Consider the following 21,051-nt stretch of genomic DNA (forward strand, 5'->3'; position numbering starts at 1 on the left):
AGAACATTTTTATGTGTTTTAACAGCCAACAGCACTTGGCCACGTGCCATGAGCTGAGAAAATGTAGGAATTCTAGCATTTTCCATTGACCTTTAGAGAGTACAAGAAAAGAGTAAAGTTTGTTCAGTGACTTCAAGGTTCTTGATTCCTTTCATCACCTCTGTGCTTGTGTCAGGAGTGTGTGCGGGTGTTTACACATAACAGCAAGCTGGTAATGCAGCGCTGGAGCACTGGGCATGACGACATGTCTCCAGGCTTGATGTTCTCTGCTACCGTTTACTAAACAGCCTTGATAGGACATGACTGTTTTAGTAAATACAGAGGGCGCGTGTGTCCTTGTGTGTGTTTTGGGTTGATTTGGTACCAGGACAGTTGGCTTTCAATTCAGCTAGCAGTTTTCCAAAGTGAAAAAGCTATATTCACTTAAGAGGAATCAGCTTGAACAGATTTACTAACTGTCAGACTTTACAAACTCTTTCTCCAGTGCACAGTGAAGTGTGAAATCTCTTTTGCGCTGCTATAATCAGGACCAACACAAATCCCTCATGCATAGCAGCTTGGGTCTAATCGTTCCCTGCCTGAGTTTATATTATAAACACCACAGACTTGTAAGCACCGCACTGCAACCTGAACACATTTGCACACATAAACGAATGTATGTGTGTGTGTGTGTGTGTGTGTGAGAGTATGTGTGTGTGTGTGTGTGTGTGTGGGTGCGTTCCGTTACTTCGACAGGTGTGTGGAAGACTGCCACGAGCCAGGCGGCAGGTGGAGATGAGGACTTATAGATTTTAATCATATCATTCTGTTGAGCAATAATTCTACTGCCTGAGGCAAGAAAGGTCCATAGCTACAGTAACGTGTGAGTGATGGATGCTGTGCAGGGTATCCCTCAGTCATACAGTATAGAGCTTATTAGGTTCCACATACATGCATATTAGGTTGCAACACAATGCATCACAGGTTCATTTTGAATTCTTTAAAGGAGAAGTTGGCAGCAAAATCAAAGAGCTGTTATTATACGGAGAAAGGTGTCACAGTGTTTTGTGTGTAAATGCAGCTTAGGAGAAATGCCAAGAGAAAGAACTATAATAGCTGGTTGTTATATCAAGTTTGACAGTGTATTAATTTTGTGGCTGAGGCAACTGTCCAAGCGCAGAATGTAGAAGAAACTAACAAACAGACAAGGGAAGTTCCGAAATGTCAAACTGTGCATTGTGTTATGATTTACAAGAAAAGCTAATTGACTTGGGTTTCAATGAGTTGGTAAGGTAAATCCCTCAGGTTTTGCAATGTCTTATCTGGAAAGCTCCATCTGGAACACCACCTTCTCCCCGCTGACCTTGTCATCCCTATCCGTGGTGTGATTAACGGTTACAAATTTGCATCAATTTGAAACTGTCTGAATAAGAGCAGCAGAAGGTGATGTCTGCTGTTAATGAAGTCTGGGAGGCAAAAGCCCAATGATGTTTCTGTTGGCACTTGGCAGGTACACTCAGGGCTCATCCTTGATCGACGAGGCGAGAGGCCACCCCTGTGTTTGACACCACTTCTTTCACCTGCTTGCGCAAAGTTTGAACTGAAGAAATGGAAAAAAACAAACTCTTCGCAGTGCCAAGACAATATGGTGTGGAAGTACAACATGTTGGGACACCTGCTGTACTTTCTCTTTCCTGTATATATTTTGTCTTCCCTCTTTATGCTTATCTCCTACGTCTTACTTATTATTTCTTGACAAATGCCCCTGATCCCACTGTAATATCTGTATGAAAAGATGTTGTATTTACCTACGAACATGGGCGTTGCCAGCCATTACGCTCTATTCAGTCTGAACCGACTGTGCTTATTCTTCAAGCATTAAAGTGTACTGTCTATATGACATTTATACTGGGGGCACAGCTCATTTATACTGGGGCTTGTGCCCCAGTAAAAGGGGTCTGGTGACATACCGGTCTACGAATTTGGCAGAGTCACGATTCCCTGAATGAGTTCTGAGGTTTATGGCACAGTATGAGGCAGTTCAATCAGATATGCTCGCAAGTCATCTGATCAAGCAGAACTTAGGATCTATCCTAATGCAGTCTCATTACTTGTTTTGAAATCAGTTATGCAAATTTTGACAGGCTGACCTGCTAACCTGCAACCACTAATACACTTTTTATTTTGTGCCAGGATGTTAAATTCCACTTGATCTGTGTCTGTTGTTCTTTCTTTCTTTCTTTCTTTCTTTCTTTCTTTCTTTCTTTCTTTCTTTCTTTCTTTCTTTCTTTCTTTCTTTCTTTCTTTCTTTCTTTCTTGTGTTTAGTGTAAATGACTGTCATGCTGCCTTTGTTTCAGGGTAAATAAAGGCCTAAGGCTGACACTGATCCAAGCGTTTATATTTATTTCAATAACATGTGCAGGATATAACTAAAATGAAAAATATACAGCAAATTGTACATGTTATACTTAATAACTTTTGTATTTTAAATAATCCATAGAGAACCAACCCTTTTCGATCTGTTGGTATAGAATTCTCAACAGCCCAGATTTATTGTGTTTTGGTGAAGTCTACTAATGTTTTCCAGTGGTTGGGATACGAAAGGAAATCTAAATTATATTACTACAAGTATTACCATTGGTCTATCAAGAAATAAACAAAAATAAACAAAAATCTGATTCTTGTCCACCTGACTTCTTGTGTAAAACATTTATTGTGTTATTTTATAACTTTTATATTTATTATATTCTAATTTTACAATACATATTATATTATAATTGTTTCTTCTTGGTACATTACTAATATATCTTTTTATGTTTTATCATTTGTATCAAGTACATCTCTATGGAAACTAACTGTGAATGCCTTTGTGCATTGCAAACCTGTTTCTCAGAGCAAATAAAAAAAATTTCCTTTCACGCAATTCATAGCTGTTGCTTGTACAGTTAGAGTTTTGGCTCTCCACTGTTGGATAACTATAGTGGTGAAAATTCTTCCAGCAATTATGGATTAATGTGTTTGTGAACTATAATGAGTCATTTTGTTTATTTAGCAGTTAAACCATACTTCAGCATCTTTACAGCCTTTTCATAGTTGGTCCATCTGCCTCAGTGAAGCTGCCTGTATCCAGTCAGCAGTATCTGTGTAAAGATGGTGTGACAGGGAGATTTCAGTGTTTAGTGTCGTGTAGAGGGACACCATGGGAATGTGGAGTCTCAACGTTTAGGCTGGAGAATCAGTTAACTATCCATCACACAGAGATCAGATTACACCGACATGCAGGTTTTACACTACTGGTCATCGCTTTTCTGGCAGGACTGTTTTCTGTCAGTAAGAGCTTATCATCTAACTTTGTCAAAATGGTGGGGGTGGCTGGAAGACACCACATACAGCCAGTCGCTTAAGTGCAATAATAAGAAATGTATTCTTTATAAAATAAAATGAGAGATGCAAAGGTAGAATTCTAAAACCTTTTTATTCATAACAAAAACACAACATAAACAGCATACACCATATATCAACAATCCATTTTGCACAATAACAGTTGCACCAACAAACCAACAATAATATAAATGTATAACATTACACAACAAATGGAGAAATATTTACAACTACCACCTGTACATCAGACTTCAAGACTGTAAGCTCATCCGATAGTTTCACTTAGCAGTAAAGCCAGTCTACGTTTTACCTTTTTGTTGATTCTATGAAGGCAGTAAACTACACAGTTTGTAGACACTGGTGTAATTTAACTACCCCTCTAAATATGCTGTCAGAGCGTTGTATGTGTGATACCCTTCAAAGAAATACAGATAGCAGAGTGGAATGGCCTGATGTCAGCAGATCAGATCTCGGATCTGTTAATAATGAGTCAGATCTGATAGAGAGCAGCTCAGGATGGAATAAAAGCTGACTGAGGATCTGATAGTGAGGCTGACTGTGGTTTCAGGGAGTGACACTCGTAGTCCGCTACGGCTGACTCAGCGGTTCCTGTGGGAATCAAAGCCTTTTTACTCTGCTGTCACACGCTATAGTGATCTCAACTGTCTCAGTCAGCGCAAACAAACGCTGTGTGTTTGTGTGTGTCTGCAGTGTCTTTCACATCAGAACCTCTCTAAAAACAAAAGTAACCAGACAAGTACAATTTCCTGTTAAGAGTCTTTTCAAATCAAACCTTTCCACCCTCAATGTCTTATTAAACCTCTGTGCCCTCACGATGGTAGACGATCCCTGCTGAGCCCAGTGTAGGGTAGAAGTGCCCACTGGAACCACTGTACTGGCTGAGAATGGGACTAGTGTAAGAGTGGGTGGGTGAAGAAGATAGCACAGGGGGAGCTGGCACTTGTACCCACTCTGAACCAACGGTGTTGGGGGAGTAGCTACTAAAGCTTCCAGGCTGTGCAGGTCTATGAGGCCCATCTAAAGGAAGGTTCATTTGTAGCGGCCTGCTTAGCCCATCGCCTCCCACCTCACTAGCCGCTCCAGACGTCACTCCGGACATCTCAGACAAGAAGCTGCTCAGACACGGTGCAGGCCCTGATGATGAAGGGGAGGGGATCCTGTCCGCTGTGGGAGAGATGTCGAGGGCAGAATTCGCTGGGTGTTTGGGGCTGCCCCTCTCGCTGTCCCCTGATTCTGGAGCCCCTGAACCGTTGTCAGCGCCAGCCAGGGAATCAGACTTCCTCTTTCTTTTACGGCGGAAGTTTCCGTTGTCAAACATCTTCTCACAGTTTGGGTCGAGTGTCCAGTAGTTGCCCTTTCCTGCCATGTCAAAGAGTAAATGGGAAGTTGAGAAGATTAAATTAGGGGTTTGAAAATGGGTAAACAGCTTGAAAAATGTTTAACACACAACAAGAAACAGCAGCACATTAAATGGAGATGATATTATTATAACGTATTAGTCCAGAATGGACAGGAGAAATATTCAAAAATATTCAAGAATCAAAAGATCAAATGGGAAGTTAGGTATTCAAATATTACCTGGATCATCTTCATCTCTGGGCACTTTCTTGAAGCAGTCGTTGAGTGACAGATTGTGTCTGATGGAATTCTGCCAGCCTGCTTTACTCTTGTTGTAGAAGGGGAAGTTGTCTGCAACATACTGGTAAATCTGACTCAAAGTCAGTCTCTTGTCTGGTGCTCCGTGGATAGCCATAGCAATAAGAGCAGAATAGGAGTAAGGGGGCCTGACCAGCTTCATCAGGTCTTCTTGTGAGGGCAGAGAGAACCAGCTCAACTCTCCTCCTGGGCCCCCTCCAGCTGGACCAAGGTAAGGCCTCTGCATGCCGTAGTGCTGAGGAACAAAGGGAGGGCCCGGGTTACCCGGGGTGGTGGTAGCCAGGTACGGAGGTGTGTTGATCCCAGAGCCGTTGAACCAGAGGTAAGGGTTTGGGGAGGTGGTGTAGTCACCCAGGTCGTAGGAGGTTGGAGTGGTGCGCTGAGGACTCGGCAGTGAGGGAGGAGGGTAATAGCAATCACTGTACATGCTGAGCTCAGGGGGCTCCTGGCCAAGGCTGGGAAACTGAGGGCCACATCGAGGAGGTGATTGGCCCTGTGCCTCAAATGAAGACATTGTCAAGTTCTCACCTTTTGGTACGTCTGCTGAGCTCTTTGGCTTTGGCTGTCCTCCTTTTGATAACAAACACTCTTTTTTTGGCAAGAGTCCTTTTCCTGTTCAGTCCTCTGTGGGCATTTGAATGAAAGTTGATCCAAAAGATGGTCTCCCTTGAAGTTGTAGAGCAGTCTTCTTCCCCCTTTTCTTGTCTGTCTGCCCTTGCTTTATGTCAAGATGTCACCTGTCATACCGGCTTTATCTCTCTCCCTGGAAACACCCCCTCCCTCCCCTGATTGGTTGCTTTCTCAGGTGAGTACCGGTAGTCTGCTTTCTCCTGTTTTTTTTCTCCTGCTGTCAGCTATTTTAGTTCCTCCACAGGTTTAGACTGTCCTCAATCAAATAATTTTCCACTCAAACAACTATTCCAACATTATTTTAACTCAGACATCCTGCCATTCTTTTTTTGATGATTACAGTAACAGGCAGGTTTTTTATTTCTGTCATTTTTCAAGTAAAATGGCAAATGTGTGCTGGTTTGCTGCTTTTTTGGGGCAACTGGTCAAAAGAAGCATTTATGGGGTGTAAATCTTACTGCAATAAATAAAATAATAAAATAACAGCAATGAACTAAACATCTATCTGGCTATTGTGTGTGTCTTTGTATTGTCTCCTTTTATTTATAATGGACCTGAGTCCATAACAAAGACTATCTAAACAACAACAGTATTAACGATTATTATTAGGCTATTATTATTATTTTTTAAAACCTGGTTAAAACTATAGCCCAGGAGAAATGTATAGGAGCATCAAAACTTTGAACATTAGGGAAAGAAATGGATTGTAATAGCACTGGCAAATGCAGATTAGATGCAGTTTCTGTAAGGGTAGCCTACTTTTTTAACATCTGTGGTTATGGCTCTAATTAGGCCCCTTCATGTTGGGATAATTAGGCTACACTTAGGCCTATTAAACTGGCAAATTGAAAAAAAAGGCTACTTTTTAACATAACCTAATATTGTTAAAGAATACCACAGTTCTCTAATACGTAACTGATAATATTCTGATTTCTTATGAATACACGTCTCCTTCCTCCTGACACTTGTAGGATGTAATACAATAGGTTTATTTAGGAATAAAATAAACATGTGATAATTATCCTGACGAGCAATGGGAGTGACGTCATCCCAATTTAAACGTGAACTGCGCGTCTCCTCTGTTTAGCTAGTTCGTGCCTGAGCTAGTGAGCTGTCGAGAAAAACGAACGAAGAAAAGCTTCCTGACGTAAGTTTGGCAAACTTTTAAATGAATGAATAGCTCCTGGCCCTATAAACAACTGATTAAAATACAAGATATTACATACAGAAAGAGTCGCGACTCTTGGCTATCCGCTAACAAGTGAAACTCTTCACTTTAGCGGAGTTTACCAAGCTAACTCTTCTCGGTGACATTACGAAGCTAACGGCTGCAGCGTCGTGATAACAGTCAGTCAAACGTTAAGCTTTAGTGCCGTGACCGATGGCAGCAGGGAAATACTTTTAGGTGTTGTTGTAGTTAGTCAGTTGTAGTCGATTATTCTCTGTCAGATTATATTTTTATACTAGGCTACTCAATGTGTCGGTTTGTAATTTAGATGGTTGATTCACCTTCGCCCGCTAAACGTCCGCTGGACAACAAGGAGGACGTGTCGGAGCTGGACAAAGATTTAGAGAGACTGATTGATGCCGCTGAAAACATATCAGGTAACTTTAGGCTGCTCAGCACTCTCTGTGCAATGTTACAGTAAAGTGTGGACTGTGGTATAAGACGCTGTATTAACAAAGTATTGTATCTAATGCAACTTGTAACTTGTTTTTGCAAACATGACCACCCTTCTTGTCGTCCACCTGCAGTGCAGCTGACCTGGATGGCTTATGACATAGTGGCACTGCGGACCAGTCCGGAGGTGGGGGCCGCCATGAGGAAACTGGAAGAAGCTTGGAACAAATGTAGAGGCGCTGTGTACGGAGACCGTGAACAGGAGCCAGAGAGGGACAAATGTCCCGAGTCCCGACCCTGATGCCACAGCACTTACTCAGATGTGATGTTGTTATGAGTTCCCAGTTCACAAGTTCTACACTTAAATATAGGTGATAAAGTTTTGAAACGGCACTAAATGAATTTGTATTGTGTTCAATATTGAAAATGTTATATACTGTGGGGTGGGACCATGGATTTCCATGTTGTTTTTTCACTAAAGAAATGAAGTTAGTTTGGCCTTCAAATAATATTTGTTTTGCGTTCAGTGTTTTGACCTGTTCATCCACAGAAATTTAATAAATAAGATTAAAATAAGATTGTCTTCTGTTATTCTTCTGTAGGCATGAACTAACATGTTATATTCTGTCAGCGTACTATCATGTTTGGCCTTTTGTCAGAATGAAACACCAGCATGCAGAACTGTGTTTCAGGCTGTTTATAATTGACAGACTGTTTTGTGCTTGTGTAATTTTTTTTTTTTCAGATGGAAAACCTAAAGAGCAAAGAAAAACTCACTACCACTGCCTGCACTCATATGGAAAACATACTGAGAGGGTTGGATTCCTTGTCTAGCTGTATGGATCAACTGGCATGTATGTATAACCTATTATCCCCATTCCTCCCTTCACACCTCCAAAAATGGCAAGCATCAATTTGAACAGTAAGACGACCCTGATGATTTATTTGCAAATATGCAAAGTGTATGATGTCACTGTTATCCTAGATCCGAAATGTGATAGCCAAAAGTGGATTGTGGTAAACCAACTGCTGCAAACTTGGGGGGGAAGAAAACCCCCAACAACTTAGTTTTGCTTGATGTCAGTGGTGTAGAGCTACATGATACTACATGGTGTCTGTCACATAGCTGACTGCTGATGGGCAGATAGATAGAAGTAACTGAAGGAAGCCTCAGTGTGTCCACCAGGCCATTTGATGTGAGGCATGATTTTGCAGCTACTTTCTTGCCAGAGGGGACAGATGTGGGTGAAGAGGCCGTCAGAGTAATCTTCTTACTGTGATGTCTTATTTATAAATGCATACTAACTTTGAGCTCAAAGACTGCAAACAAACATCAGAGATTTGTTAGATATTAAACTCTGTAAACTGAAATGTTAGTACTGTGACACTTAATGCGGTGTCCCCTCTTTTTTCCAAGTTGTTTCTACTTTAACAATTTGTGCTGACAAAATGATACAACATGTTCTCTAGCATTGCAGCTTACTTTTGTGGGCTAGTGCTTGTTTTAATGTTTTGAGGCCTCAAATAGAGAACGAAAAATACTAAACCAAAGATTTGTTGCACAAAGTAAGTTTTTGGAGAGCTGTTTATTATCATATCAGTGTTTCTGTTTAAATTAGTTCTTCATAAGTAGTTGGAAGAGAACTTTTAGACACAGAAACATAATTTATGGTTTTTACATTTACTACAGTGTAACACATTGGCATATCTTGTGTCAGTCATACCAGTACTGCTTTCACATAGTAATAACAGTATATTTACACACAAGAACAATGTGTATACAAATACATTTTCCCCTTAGCCTGTTTGCCATTAAGTTCACCAGTAGTTGGTTTGGAGCCTTTATCTAACTTTTGCACATCTTAAACCTGAGTCAGTTATGGAACAGGATATTTGTTGTCTGTCTGCAGTGCAAACCCAGCTGTGGCAGTGTGATCTGATTGTTTGTGTTGGCTGTCCTGACAAGCTGGCAATCCTGAAAAATTCAAGACGTTCTGAAGGAACTTCCCCAGCTCAACCTGAAACCGAGGAATGAAGAAAAGAGGTAATGCTCTGTGTCTGGAAAACATAGTCTAAAAGCAAAAACAAATCATTGCCCATGTAGCAGTTATTCTTCTCTTCAATTGTATTTGCTATAAATCAAATGAAAGTATCCAAATAAGCAGTGACCTTTTGTGATTGTGAAAATTGTGTTGGTTTGGCTGTTGTTGGAAAGCTTCTGAGCAGGCCACATATATTAACATGCACAAAGGAGCATAGAGAAAACACCCACGTTAAGCCTGCTGTCGGTGTTGGTCAGAGTACCGCAGGGTGCAGCAGACAACATTCGCTCTGAGCTTCAGAGCCCTGGTCTGTGGCATCAATGAGCAGCAGCGGTGTGTGTGTGTGATGGGTAATCATCTCCGTCACCCCAGGGAAACTCTGTAGCACAGCAGCACACAAAAAGATGACAGGGACCTAATGACGCAGCGCGGCACAAGTCAGCACCAAACACTCCCCAAGGCGTGCCACAAGATGTGAACTTTTCCGTTTACTCTGAGTGAACGTGCTGCTGACTCTTTTCATAGTCTCGGTTCAAAATTGTAGCCAGTGGTTAGAAACATTCAGTTTACCTTGGAGTTCTTGTGGCCATTGCCGAGGGAGTAGGAGTCGCCATGTTTACAGATCCGAATATTGTAAATCCTGCCTTCTTTCAGCAGCATCAGGGTGTAGGGTTGCGCCACAGAGCACTTTGAGCTGTCCCTCACCACAAATGCCCCATCCTAAAGACACAAATCCACAGAAAAAAAATCCTATACAATTTCAACATCACACTTGTCTGTATGTGTATTTGTGTCATTCTGCTTCAGATGAATAATAAGAGACTGAGAGGCAGCACCTGACCTTGTTGTTCTCTCTGAGAATGTCTTCAACTTGATTTCTGGTCATCGTTCCTGCATACCAGCTAGGATCCAAACCCTGGATGTACTGTAAGGCAGTTATAGTAAGGACTAAATGCATTGTTTTGTTTTTTTTGGGGGGGGGGGGGGGGGGGACATAAACCTGTTTTAAATAATTGTTTTTAATAATTAAAAAGAAATGTGACTGATGTTTCCAGTTACCCAGTCTAGTGAATAAAATTGAATCTGTTGAGTTCTCCCAGCAGTTTCTATTGTTCTTTTTACAATGTCGCCATCTGCTGTTTTCTTTCTGAAAGTGTTCAAGATGTGTCTAAGGTGCACAGAAAAGCTCACCATAACATCATATTTGCACTTTAGCTACTACATAGGAATTTGCATTTGTTTCTTACCTGCTTTGATCTTAGTAGTGAATTGGTTAACGGTGCAGGCTGTGTTGGCACTGGAGGCAGTGTATTGTTTGGTCTGGGATGGGAGAAATGCAGCAGAATAGAAAAAAACAAATCTTAAATATTGTATTACCCCTAAAGAAGTGCTTGCTAATTCTAAAATTGTGTAGATGGGCCCACCTGGTAGACATATCTTGCTGTCTGGAGGTCTTTTTGAGGAACTTTTTGAACGAAGGAGAAGCCTTGACAGGTCTGCCCTCTTGTGGACATTATAGATAATGTGAAATAAAAATGTCAAAACAAATTGAGGCATGATGGCAATATTTTACTGTTAAGCTGTTACAAACTACCCCACACACAATAAAATAAGCAGCACATACGTGGTTTTAGAAGGCCTCTTGGAGATGGTTCAGGTTGTCCAGGCTTCTTGCCCCTGTCAGCATGCGGCTTGGGCTGGCCGGCTGGTGTCAGGAGTAGAAAAGTCATGAAAACACTTTACAGTGGCTTAGGTAACCTCTGTCCTTCCAAAATAAGAATAATCATCGGTAAACTAGGTGATGTAGATTAAATTAATGTATAATGACCTGGTGGTTTTAAGGGTCTCTGAGGGCTAGGGTTCAGTCCACGTCGGGAAGGAATTGGAGGATTTAAGTTCCTCGCCGCAGGCACCGGATCTTCTCGCATACAGACACAGTGAAAATGTCAGGAAACATGAACTCCAATTCTGCTTTCAAAGCAAAGTAAAGGCAGCTTATGTTTGGACATGTATGACTGCTTTTCTGTTATCATGATTACTTTCTGTTACCTCTGGCGTGAACGTCCTGAGGTTTAGTGCGGCGAGGTGGTTTCATCATGGTTACAAAGCCCAGCTGCTGCTTGCTGTTGCCTTCATCAAACTCATCACTGTCTTGTTGCTCAGCTGTTTGAGACTCAGCCCAAGGACGGATGTATTTCTCTGCTTCCTCCTCTGGATCCTCATAGTCATTATCACTTTGATTGTCCTATAACCAGAGCACATGCAGTTAATTCAAACAATGAACATAAATGCAGTTTTACAATTAACTGAGTTGTAAGTTGCATGTTAAGTAATTATTGTCAGTGTTTTACTAGTATTAATAAAAAGTGCTAATTTGGTTATAGGTTTTAGGTTCTCACTTACGAACTCATCTGACTCCCAAACTTCCTCTTCCTGTTCAAATTCTATTTAGTAAAATACGGTAAAAGAAAGTAGTTTTAAGTCCAAGAGAAGATTTCTTTGTGCTTTCAGTTGCAAAGTTGTTTGCCGTAGTTCTTTACCTTGTTTCGGAGACTTTTGTGCCCTTGATCTGTACAAAAAACAAACACATACATTCTGCATTGTTGTTCAATGACTGACCAGTGGAAACTATAAGATAAAAATTCTTACTATAATTTAAAATAATTTCTTACTTATAACCAAAGGACATCTCTGGCTCCTCTTTGTTGTTGATTTCACTTTGGATCTTAGTGATTATTCTACAGCGATAAAAGAGCAAAACATTAGCTCAGTGCGTTGACTGTTAACAGTACTATCATAATAATAATAATAATAATAATAATAAAGTTTATTTATATAGCACCTTACAACATCAGAAAGATGATCAAAGTGCTTTAGAGAAAGAAATTACATTGCAAGTGACAAATGTCATTGAGTGACATAGCAGATACAAAAGCAAGAGAACACGAACGATAAAATGCATATCAAAAGGCAAAAGTTACTCAATATCAAAAGCCTGTCTAAATAAATGAGTTTTAAGATGTGATTTAAAAAGTGCCAAGTCATTAATAAAATGTAATTCAGTGGGTAGGGAGTTCCACAATTTCGGGGCCGCTATCGAAAAGGCATGATCCCCCCACTGTTTAAAATTAGAAAAAGGAACCTCCAACAGGGGCTGTTCTGAGGACCGGGGCTCTACAGTGTCGTCTAAGCTTTATACAATCAGACAGATACACTGGAGCAAGACCGAGGATAGCTTTAAAAACAAACATAGTTTAAAAATGATCCTGAATTTAACTGGGAGCCAATGTAGTGAAAGAAGAACGGGAGTGATGTGACTGTAACGGGGGGTATTGGTTAGAAGGCGTGCTGCAGCATTTTGTACCAGTTGGAGGCGGGAGAGAGAAGATTGCTTGATGCCAAAGTACAAGGAATTACAGTAATCTAACCTAGAACTGATAACTGCAATGCTGCATTGAATTGTGACCCAAACAAAGACTACAGCTCGGTAAAGATAATATGATAGCAGCAGCTGATAAATTGCTTATCAATATCAGTGGTTAGGATATAATGTATGTTAGTAAAACTCACGGGAAAAAAAGGGATGGGAACACTTGAAGGTCACTGTCAGTCATTTGCTGGAAGATGAAAATTCCATTACTTTGAAATAAATAATTAGATTATTATGATATTATGAGAAAATCACTTGATCCCTTTAGAACAGTAAAAACAATGAAAAGACAGGAGTTACCATAGACTTACCATGAACTGTGCTCCACTTATACTGCTCTTCATCACTACTCTGTCACAGCCTGACAGTCTAAGCTGAGAAGGTCATGAAATGTCACAGGATTACAGCAAGAAGCCCCAAGCACTCATTGAGAAACAATATTTTAACTTGTCAGGTGTAAATTACCAGGACAAAAATAAGATGCAAAGATGTTTCCATTACAAGACAGATGTATACTAGAGCCATCTCTTGGTCTCATTGAGAAATTATATGTTCGCTATACTCACCCTCTTCATGTGGTCAGCGAGACTTTGTGGGCTCCATCCCATCACTTCCACTTTAGAGGGAACATTGTTAAAGCTCATCTCCTTTTATATAAATGTCTCGTCCACCAATGCAATACAGGGTTTACTCAGCAGAATAGGAGCTCTCTGTTTTCTAGCAGTATCACACAACACTTCAAGTTAAGACTAGCCACTACTTAAATACACACATGTGGTATGTCATCTACTTCCCTGTTGAATGTGTTAGAAAATTTAAGTGGAAAGTTTCAGTGCTCATTAAGGTCTTGAGATACATAATAATAGAGCATGCACACACCACAGAGAATGCATATCTTTAAACATAGAGTCTGCTGATTTCCTCTCACATGTGCAGCCACAGGCATGTAACTGTGGTGGTTGTGCTGCGTCTATGCTCACTGTGGTTGACATCGTTGTACTCTCGTGTACTTTTCATTCTAATTTGTAGCGTGAAGGCTGTGTCAGATCTTCCTATCCCAGTTGCAGCCTGCAGCCAGCCCCACATCAGGCTTCTTGGCATCTCACACCCAGGTGAGAGAGGAGGGGAGAGGGGAGGAAGGGATGATCAATCACGCTCAGATCCCCTTTGACCCCCAGGCATGTCTGAGTGAATACATGAGTCCTCCTGGGGGGTCCTTTTTTGGGATATCACCCCCTTCCTTCCCTCTGTTTTCCTCTGTCCCTCTGGGGAACATAATCATGCCACTGTCGAAGGGGCATTAGATACAGCATAGTTATATTTCTTCCAGCCAGGCTTTAAATTGGTTAGAAATAATGTCCAGAACAATTTGTTGATTTCAGGCCTGACCATTTGAAAACTGCCCATTTCCCCAACCTGAAAAGAACCCAAAAGGTTTTCACTTCCCATTTGAAGCAGACATGAATAGAAAACAAGTCGTGGCCATCTCATGTAGAGCACAATCAACCTACAGCATCATATGGGGCCAATATGGAACTAATGACATCCCCAGTGGAGAGCAGAGATAAGGGGTGGAGCAGTGGGGGCCTCCAGTGGGGCGAAACCTTCATTAACACACAGCAGGACAGCATGGGAAATACAGGACGTCCCCAGAAGCAAACAGACAAATGGGGAGGGATGGCAGGGAATGTTTTGGTCTGTGAGATTGTTACTTTTTCCCTTTACGGTTTTACTTTTTTTTTTTTTTTTTTTAAGTTGGTGTCTGAGGTGGCTTCCTGGCTTTTCCGACCTTTTTTTTTTTTTTTTTTAGTAAAACCTTTTCAGCACCAGAATCATCATACATTTGGCCTTACCTGTTCATTTATTGATCTGGGTGTGTTACCTGATGCGGTTCTGGTGTTAAATCTAAACTGTGCTTCGATTTTAAACAACCAGCAGTGTTGACCATAATGGGACCTCACTGATGCACAATAACTATTGGTATAGATAATTATCGGTCTGATATTGGCTGATATTTATCAGCCAAAATACACAGACAAGTCAGATAATGTCATTTTTTTTGCATAATTAACTATAATTACCAACATTGGCTTGATTTAGCTCATTTCCAGTCCTTCTGCCCCCTAAGTTGATTTGAAACAATAACAAATGTTGATTTTCAGAGTCGTAACTGTCCTTGTTTTTGTTGTGATTACAGTAGTGATGTCGGTTTTATTATTTGGTTAAGTCAGAGGTAGAGCTATAATATTAAGTTCATCTTTCTTAGTTTCAGATCAGGTGTGTATAAAACTATTTAAAATGTTATTGGTTATCAGTATTGGTGGAGAAAAGAGTTATCCCAAACTTTAATACACTTCTCAGTTATACAGTGACACCTATAGGCTAATGAGTAATTTCTCACTCAGTGCAGCTTGTTATTTACTGATTCTACAGTAGGTGCTCTGTAAAGATAGTGAAACAGACTTGTAACAAGCACCCTTTTTCTGTTGGATCACCCCTCTTTCCCCCTGAGGCATGGCCCCCCTGATGAAGGTATTACCCATCCCATCACTCACTCAGCTGCGACAGTGACAGATTTATGACACGTCCAGCTGAGAGGAAGATTTCTGGAGATACAGGGGGTAGAGGGAAGAAGGAGGGAAGTGAATGGCTCCTTCACACACAGATAGGCCAGCGGGCGGAGATGAGGCTCCTCATATACCTAATTACTTGCAAATTATAAGATTAGAAATTAACCTGCATTTAATGTTGGAATGTGAGCCACGCTTATTTTTAACCGTCTCCTCCCTGGATTTGGACGCTTATAACTGGACTCCAGTCCGGTGTGATCCATTTCGCCGAGAAACGGCACCTAAACAGTAGTTGGGATACGTCAACGCGTTTCCACCCCTTTGATGTATTGTGATTTGCATTGCCTGTGGGATGTGACAAAAGACTCAGCGCAGGCAGGCAGAGGTGTCTCCGGATTATCAGGCCGAATACCTTCTAACTTCTAGAGGTGGAAATACTTTACTTCCCTAATTTGTCTTTCAAAGCCTCGCTGCTCTTTGTATGAAATCAATACACGCTGACATCAAAGTGACGGTGGATCAACGCTGGATCAACACCTTGGTTAGGTGCGAAATGCACCATGTTATCCATGTAATCCGCTGTTAAGTGTATTCAGTCCATTCTTATTCTAATACACACATGTTTGTGTGGAGCTGGGATTTATTAAGTAAAATGTGTTTTCAGTTGTTGATTGGAATAAAACTCAGGAGATTTCATCATGAACTTTTTTTTTATTAAACAAAACACATTATTTATAAATAGCGACTACGATACATTTATAAAAGTTTACATGAAAACAGATGAGAAGTGCAAACAGACATTTAACAAGCCCTTATTGTGATCTGAAAAACTGATCCAAGCAGCATTTTCTTTAAATTACTGTAGTATTATTTCGGTCCACGGTATCTCCGTCTGTAGCCGTGTCCCTCTCCAGCCTCCCTCCTGGCGCACACGTGTTTCACTATAACCTGGGAGCAGTCGTCACAGTTCACCTTGCAGCACCAGTGGAATTTGCAGTTGCAGCTGCTCACAACCTCCGTGCGCCTCTCCTCCACCTTCAGGCCGCAGTCATGACACAACCTGCGGCAGCTCCGTCTCTCCCATTGGGTCAGCTGCTCTCCGTGCTGCAGACACTCCCGGCCCTCGGTGCCGTACAGCCCGAGGCTGACGTTCCTCCTGCAGTAGTCCGGAGAGTCCTCCAGGTAGACCAGCTCTGTCTGGGCGATGCTACCGAACGCGTGCACGATGGCACCTCGGTTGTCCGCGCTGTTGGCAGCCCTCAACCGCTTTTTGTCGATGTCCAGTTTTTGAGCTTGACTGTGCTTGATCTTCAAGTAGTTGCCAATTTCTCTGAAATCTGACAGTTGTGTCCAGCAGGTTTGGACGCTGCAGCTCTCGGACATGCCGTGGCATCTGCAGATGCGCTGCATTGTTGCCTTCACTGCCTGTGGGAAGCCAGGAAAGTAAATTACTGCCAACTACTAAAAACTATGTAATGTTATATATTAGAATATGTGGTGTGATGAGGCTGTATACCTTTCGCCCAGCCTCGTTGTTGTGCAGGTTGACAGCAGCCCTGGAGTCCTGACCTGTCTCCTGTGCATCCACATACTGTTTAGAAATCCTCTCCCCGAAATCCACATTATCACTGCAGCCACCCCACAACCAGCCACGACCACCTGCACACAAAACATCACTGGACATTAGAAACTCTATGAAAGAAAATATAATAACTTTAGAAAAAGAAAACATTAAAATAGGCTATATGTCTTTTAGCTTGTTAGTTATAGATGACGTGACTATGTTATTTTTGCTTTGATACTCACCAATTTTGCCGTTCTTTGAGACATCACAGCCACAGTTATCTAGGTCACCCAGACTACAGTTCCTGGTTAGAGTGTACATGACCCCTGCTGCACTGATGGCATGGACGAAAGACGTCTCTTTGGTGGCTGGAAACGAACAATCATGTTTTAGATGTAGGGCAACGTTAATTGGTCTTCACAAAATAGCTGAAGTGTAAGATTAAATAATAATATGATATAGGCTAAATTAATATGCGTTTGGATATGCTGTGACAAAATTGTGACTTTCAATTACTCATTTCAAATTGGCCTTGTATATTATAGTGTTCGAAACTACTACACAACTAAGAGATGCTTCAGGCAATTCTGGGATTGTACTTTAGCCTTCATGAACCTGCATACATATGTCAATAAAAGAGTAATTTATCAACCTACCGCGTCTCAGTCCTTTGAGCTGGGTTGCGGTGTCGGGACAGTTCCACCTATCCCAAGCAAACTGTTGCTTGCACTCCTCAATCCCACTCTGTGTGCCCACCTGCACGCTTCTTGCGTAAGTGAGATATGCCTGCAGAGGAGAGGTGGTGACGGTCATTTTTCTGGCTCGAATCACATTAATGTTGAATTGTTTTTCCTCAATCTTCCAAAGTAATCAAAAGTTCTATTTACCTTAGATCCCGTCATAAGAAAGTTACTCGCCACCCTTAGAGAAAGACAGAAGAGAAAGAATTAACTCAATCCATCTTAAATGGGACTTTAAAAAGATGCAAATGAACAGTGCAGATATAGTGTCTTACCAGGCATGTCCCGGACACATTTTGTAAAAAAGAGGCAGGAACCAAAGTAATAAATGCAGCATTTTCATCTGCACCGTAAACGCAGAGAGATTGTGGTTATTTTGACCCAGTGTGCTGCAACTTTCTCTTTTTATATGGATGAAGAACAAATGGAAGTCTTGTTCTTTGTCCCTTGGGTCCGAGAAAGCTGATTGGGTGACGGGTTCAGGAAACGCCTATTATGCGCACTTCAAAGGGGGGGCATTAGGCAGTAGTTTATTTTCTTCCCCTAGGCTGTATCACACCAGGGCACTAATATACAAACTGATATACAGAATTAGCATTTTGCCACTGACAAACCAGACGGTAGTCATACATATTATAAAAATATTTATTAGGTAACACTTTGAATTAAGATGCATAATAAAATATTAGAAATTTAAAACATTGCTTTGCGATACAATCAGCCACTAGTCCACAGAACACCAACATAAACCAGTGAGCATGCGTGAAGAGTATGTTCCTCGAAAGACATTATTTGAATTATATACATAATCAAATCAATACGATAAAGTGCATTAAAAGTTTCCAAGTGATGTGTCGTAGTTAAGAATAACATCATCGATGCTTAATTAAATGACAGTGATGATAGTCACTCATCAGTCTCTGCAGCACAGGGTAATAATCATTGTCGACGCGCACGGTGCTTGCGCTTCGTTTTATTGTGTGGTTTCCTCCCAGCTTCTTTGCGAGCACAGTAATATTTGGTTACAACTTGCTTGCATTTGTCACATTTCACTGTGCAGCACCAGTGGAACTTGCAGTTGCAGCTGCTGACGACCTCAATGCGCTTCTCCACCACTCTGAGGCCGCATTCATAGCACAGCCTGCGGCAGCTCTTCCTCTCCCACAGCGACGTGTTCTTGCCTCCCTTCAGACACTCTCGCCCCTCGGTGCCCTGAAATCCCATGCTCTGGTTCTTGACGCAGTAGTCCGGAGAATCCTCCAGGTAAATGAGCTCCGTCCGAGCGATGCTACGAAAAGCTTGCGCTATGGCTCCTCTGTTGTCCGCGCTGTTTCCAGCCCTCGCCGGCTTCTTGTCCATCTCCAGTTTCTTTGCGTTCCCGTGCTTCATCTTCAGGTAGTTGCCTACCTCTCTGAAGTCGGCCAGCTGCATCCAGCAGGTCTGGATGCTGCAGCTCCCGGACACTCCGTGACACTTACAGGCTCTCCTCATGGTCGCTTTGATAGCCTGCCAAATAGAGAGCATGTAAGTTACAGGTGGAATGATTACAGGCGCAAAACTGACATGAGACACAGATACGTTAGATATTAATGCATATGACTTACAAATATCAATCCGCAGATATTGACTCTGAACCTGACTGACTCCAATAACGATACAATAAAAAAAAAAAAACTTCTTACCAGTCTGCCAGCCTCGTTGTTATGCAGGTTTACTGCTGCGCGCGAGTCATGCCCATTTTCCAGCGCGTCCACAAACTGTTTGGATATCTTCTCTCCAAACGCCACATTATCACTACAGCCTCCCCAAATCCATCCTCTGCCACCTGGTGATAAAGAATGCACATTGTTACTCAGCTCATACAATAAATCCAGTTTATGACATTTAGTCTGACAGTGGTTTATGCATAGAATAAAAATTTACCTGTCTGTCCAATTCTTGAGTCATCACATCCGCAGTTGTCCAAGTCTCCCATACTGCAGTTCTTGGTGAGCGTGTACATCACTCCGGCCGCGCTGATGGCATGCACAAAAGACGTCTCCCTTGTGGCTACAATTAGTGACGAAGAAAGCAAACGACCATGTTAGACTAAACAATCATATTTGGCACCATAAATGCATAATATAAAGCTCAAATAGCGTGCGTAAAAGGCGCGCGTAAAGTGTGCGTAAAAGCATTACGCGCGTAAAGTGTGCGTAAAAGCATTACAGGAGATGAATTAAGTAACCATTTTGAGCATCTTGTCAATGTGGTTTCAGCTACAAATCACTTAATGTTCGTGTTCCTTCCCCAATGAGGTTAGAGCGTACGATCAGCTACAGCACAATCAATGATATTACGCATTAACGAAGAGCGAAGTTGGCAGCTGCTGAAACTGAACTTATCGCCCAGCTGCAGCATGGCATGCATATGATAGGAATATGTGGATATACAAATGCCTTACCACTTCTCAGGCCGTTTTGTGTAGATAATTGGAGCGTAGTCTCTGGGCAGTTCCACCTCTCCCACGCGAACTGATATTTACACTCCTGTATTCCACTCTTTGCGCCCACTTGCACACTGCTTGCGTAGGTTAGAAAAGCCTTGGCAGAGACAGCAAGATCATTGTTATTTAAGAATGCAAAGAGCATTGTTTTTTTAGACTGCATTTAATAGATCGAACATAGTATACCATTAAAAACAAGCACGTATTTACCTTGGGTCCAGTCATGAGGAAGTTATTCACTGTCCTACAGATATAAAAGAAGAGAAATAATGCCAATTAATGCCAAATCACCAATTTACCGGCAAACACACATCAGACAGCAGTATTAACAAATAAAAACCAAAAGTAAACGACCTACCAAGCAGATGCAAACAGAAAGTGACAGCACATGCACAAGACCATGGCTGCAAAGAGATGTAACGGTCCCATGGCAGCTGTTATTCCAAACGGAGGCCTGCTTGTTAGTATCCCAGATGTGAGTACCAAGAGAGGGGAAGGCAACTGAAGTTGTGACCAGACCCCACGCTGATGATATTTATATGGTCTTGCTCCTTTGATTGACAGATTTGTCCTGCAGGTAACGTTTCACTGTGAAAATGCGCCAACGACGACATTGATTGCTGCGTCCTACAGACAAATAGGAGCCGTCGGTGCATAAGTGCACTTCAAAGAAATGACGCAGACACTTGAACAGCCCCTCATTCATTCACCTGTCGTTCCCAGACTCTAACCCTACGCTTTTCCCACGAATTTGACACATGACTATTTCATCCCACGGGGGCATCACGCAATTTATCATATGAGATGATATTATAATACCACAACCATTTAATTTCAGGTTTATTATATATGAAGAAAGTTTAGAATATTAAAATTATATTGTGCGAACAATAGTGTGTTTTGTGAATACTGGACACACAAAGCCTATGTT

General features: G+C 41.6%; 4 protein-coding genes and 1 long non-coding RNA gene across 5 annotated transcripts; all 5 read right to left on the reverse strand.

Moving 5' to 3' along the window:
- Nucleotides 1-4,175: 4,175 nt before the first annotated feature.
- On the reverse strand, nt 4,176-5,552 carry foxi3b (forkhead box I3b; the record flags this gene model as incomplete). Its single annotated transcript, XM_083980660.1, has 2 exons — nt 4,176-4,741; nt 4,961-5,552. The coding sequence occupies 2 exons, from the start codon at nt 5,550-5,552 to the stop codon at nt 4,176-4,178; spliced, it is 1,158 nt and encodes a 385-aa protein (XP_083836786.1).
- A 4,032-nt stretch (nt 5,553-9,584) lies between these two features.
- On the reverse strand, nt 9,585-13,405 carry lcp2b (lymphocyte cytosolic protein 2b; the record flags this gene model as incomplete). Its single annotated transcript, XM_083980290.1, has 4 exons — nt 9,585-9,710; nt 9,902-10,051; nt 13,073-13,135; nt 13,328-13,405. The coding sequence occupies 4 exons, from the start codon at nt 13,403-13,405 to the stop codon at nt 9,585-9,587; spliced, it is 417 nt and encodes a 138-aa protein (XP_083836416.1).
- LOC310992562 lies at nt 10,997-11,455 on the reverse strand. The gene is made up of 3 exons (XR_014595698.1): nt 11,381-11,455; nt 11,160-11,249; nt 10,997-11,036 (listed from the first exon to the last, which is right to left on the reverse strand). It is a non-coding gene; the product is annotated as an uncharacterized lncRNA (long non-coding RNA).
- A 2,793-nt stretch (nt 13,406-16,198) lies between the features above and the next one.
- LOC310992272 (protein Wnt-8-like) lies at nt 16,199-17,972 on the reverse strand (the record flags this gene model as incomplete). The annotated part of the gene is made up of 6 exons (XM_083980291.1): nt 16,199-16,756; nt 16,848-16,990; nt 17,138-17,263; nt 17,552-17,681; nt 17,783-17,816; nt 17,911-17,972. The coding sequence occupies 6 exons, from the start codon at nt 17,970-17,972 to the stop codon at nt 16,199-16,201; spliced, it is 1,053 nt and encodes a 350-aa protein (XP_083836417.1).
- A 602-nt stretch (nt 17,973-18,574) lies between these two features.
- Nucleotides 18,575-20,904, reverse strand: LOC310992273 (protein Wnt-8a-like; the record flags this gene model as incomplete). The annotated part of the gene is made up of 6 exons (XM_083980292.1): nt 18,575-19,141; nt 19,318-19,460; nt 19,559-19,684; nt 20,079-20,217; nt 20,331-20,364; nt 20,831-20,904. 6 exons carry the CDS (start codon nt 20,902-20,904, stop codon nt 18,575-18,577), a joined length of 1,083 nt encoding a protein of 360 aa, XP_083836418.1.
- Nucleotides 20,905-21,051: the final 147 nt, after the last annotated feature.

This window comes from Trachurus trachurus (assembly GCF_905171665.1).
Source record: "Trachurus trachurus genome assembly, chromosome: 10".
NCBI classification, from domain to species: domain Eukaryota; kingdom Metazoa; phylum Chordata; class Actinopteri; order Carangiformes; family Carangidae; genus Trachurus; species Trachurus trachurus.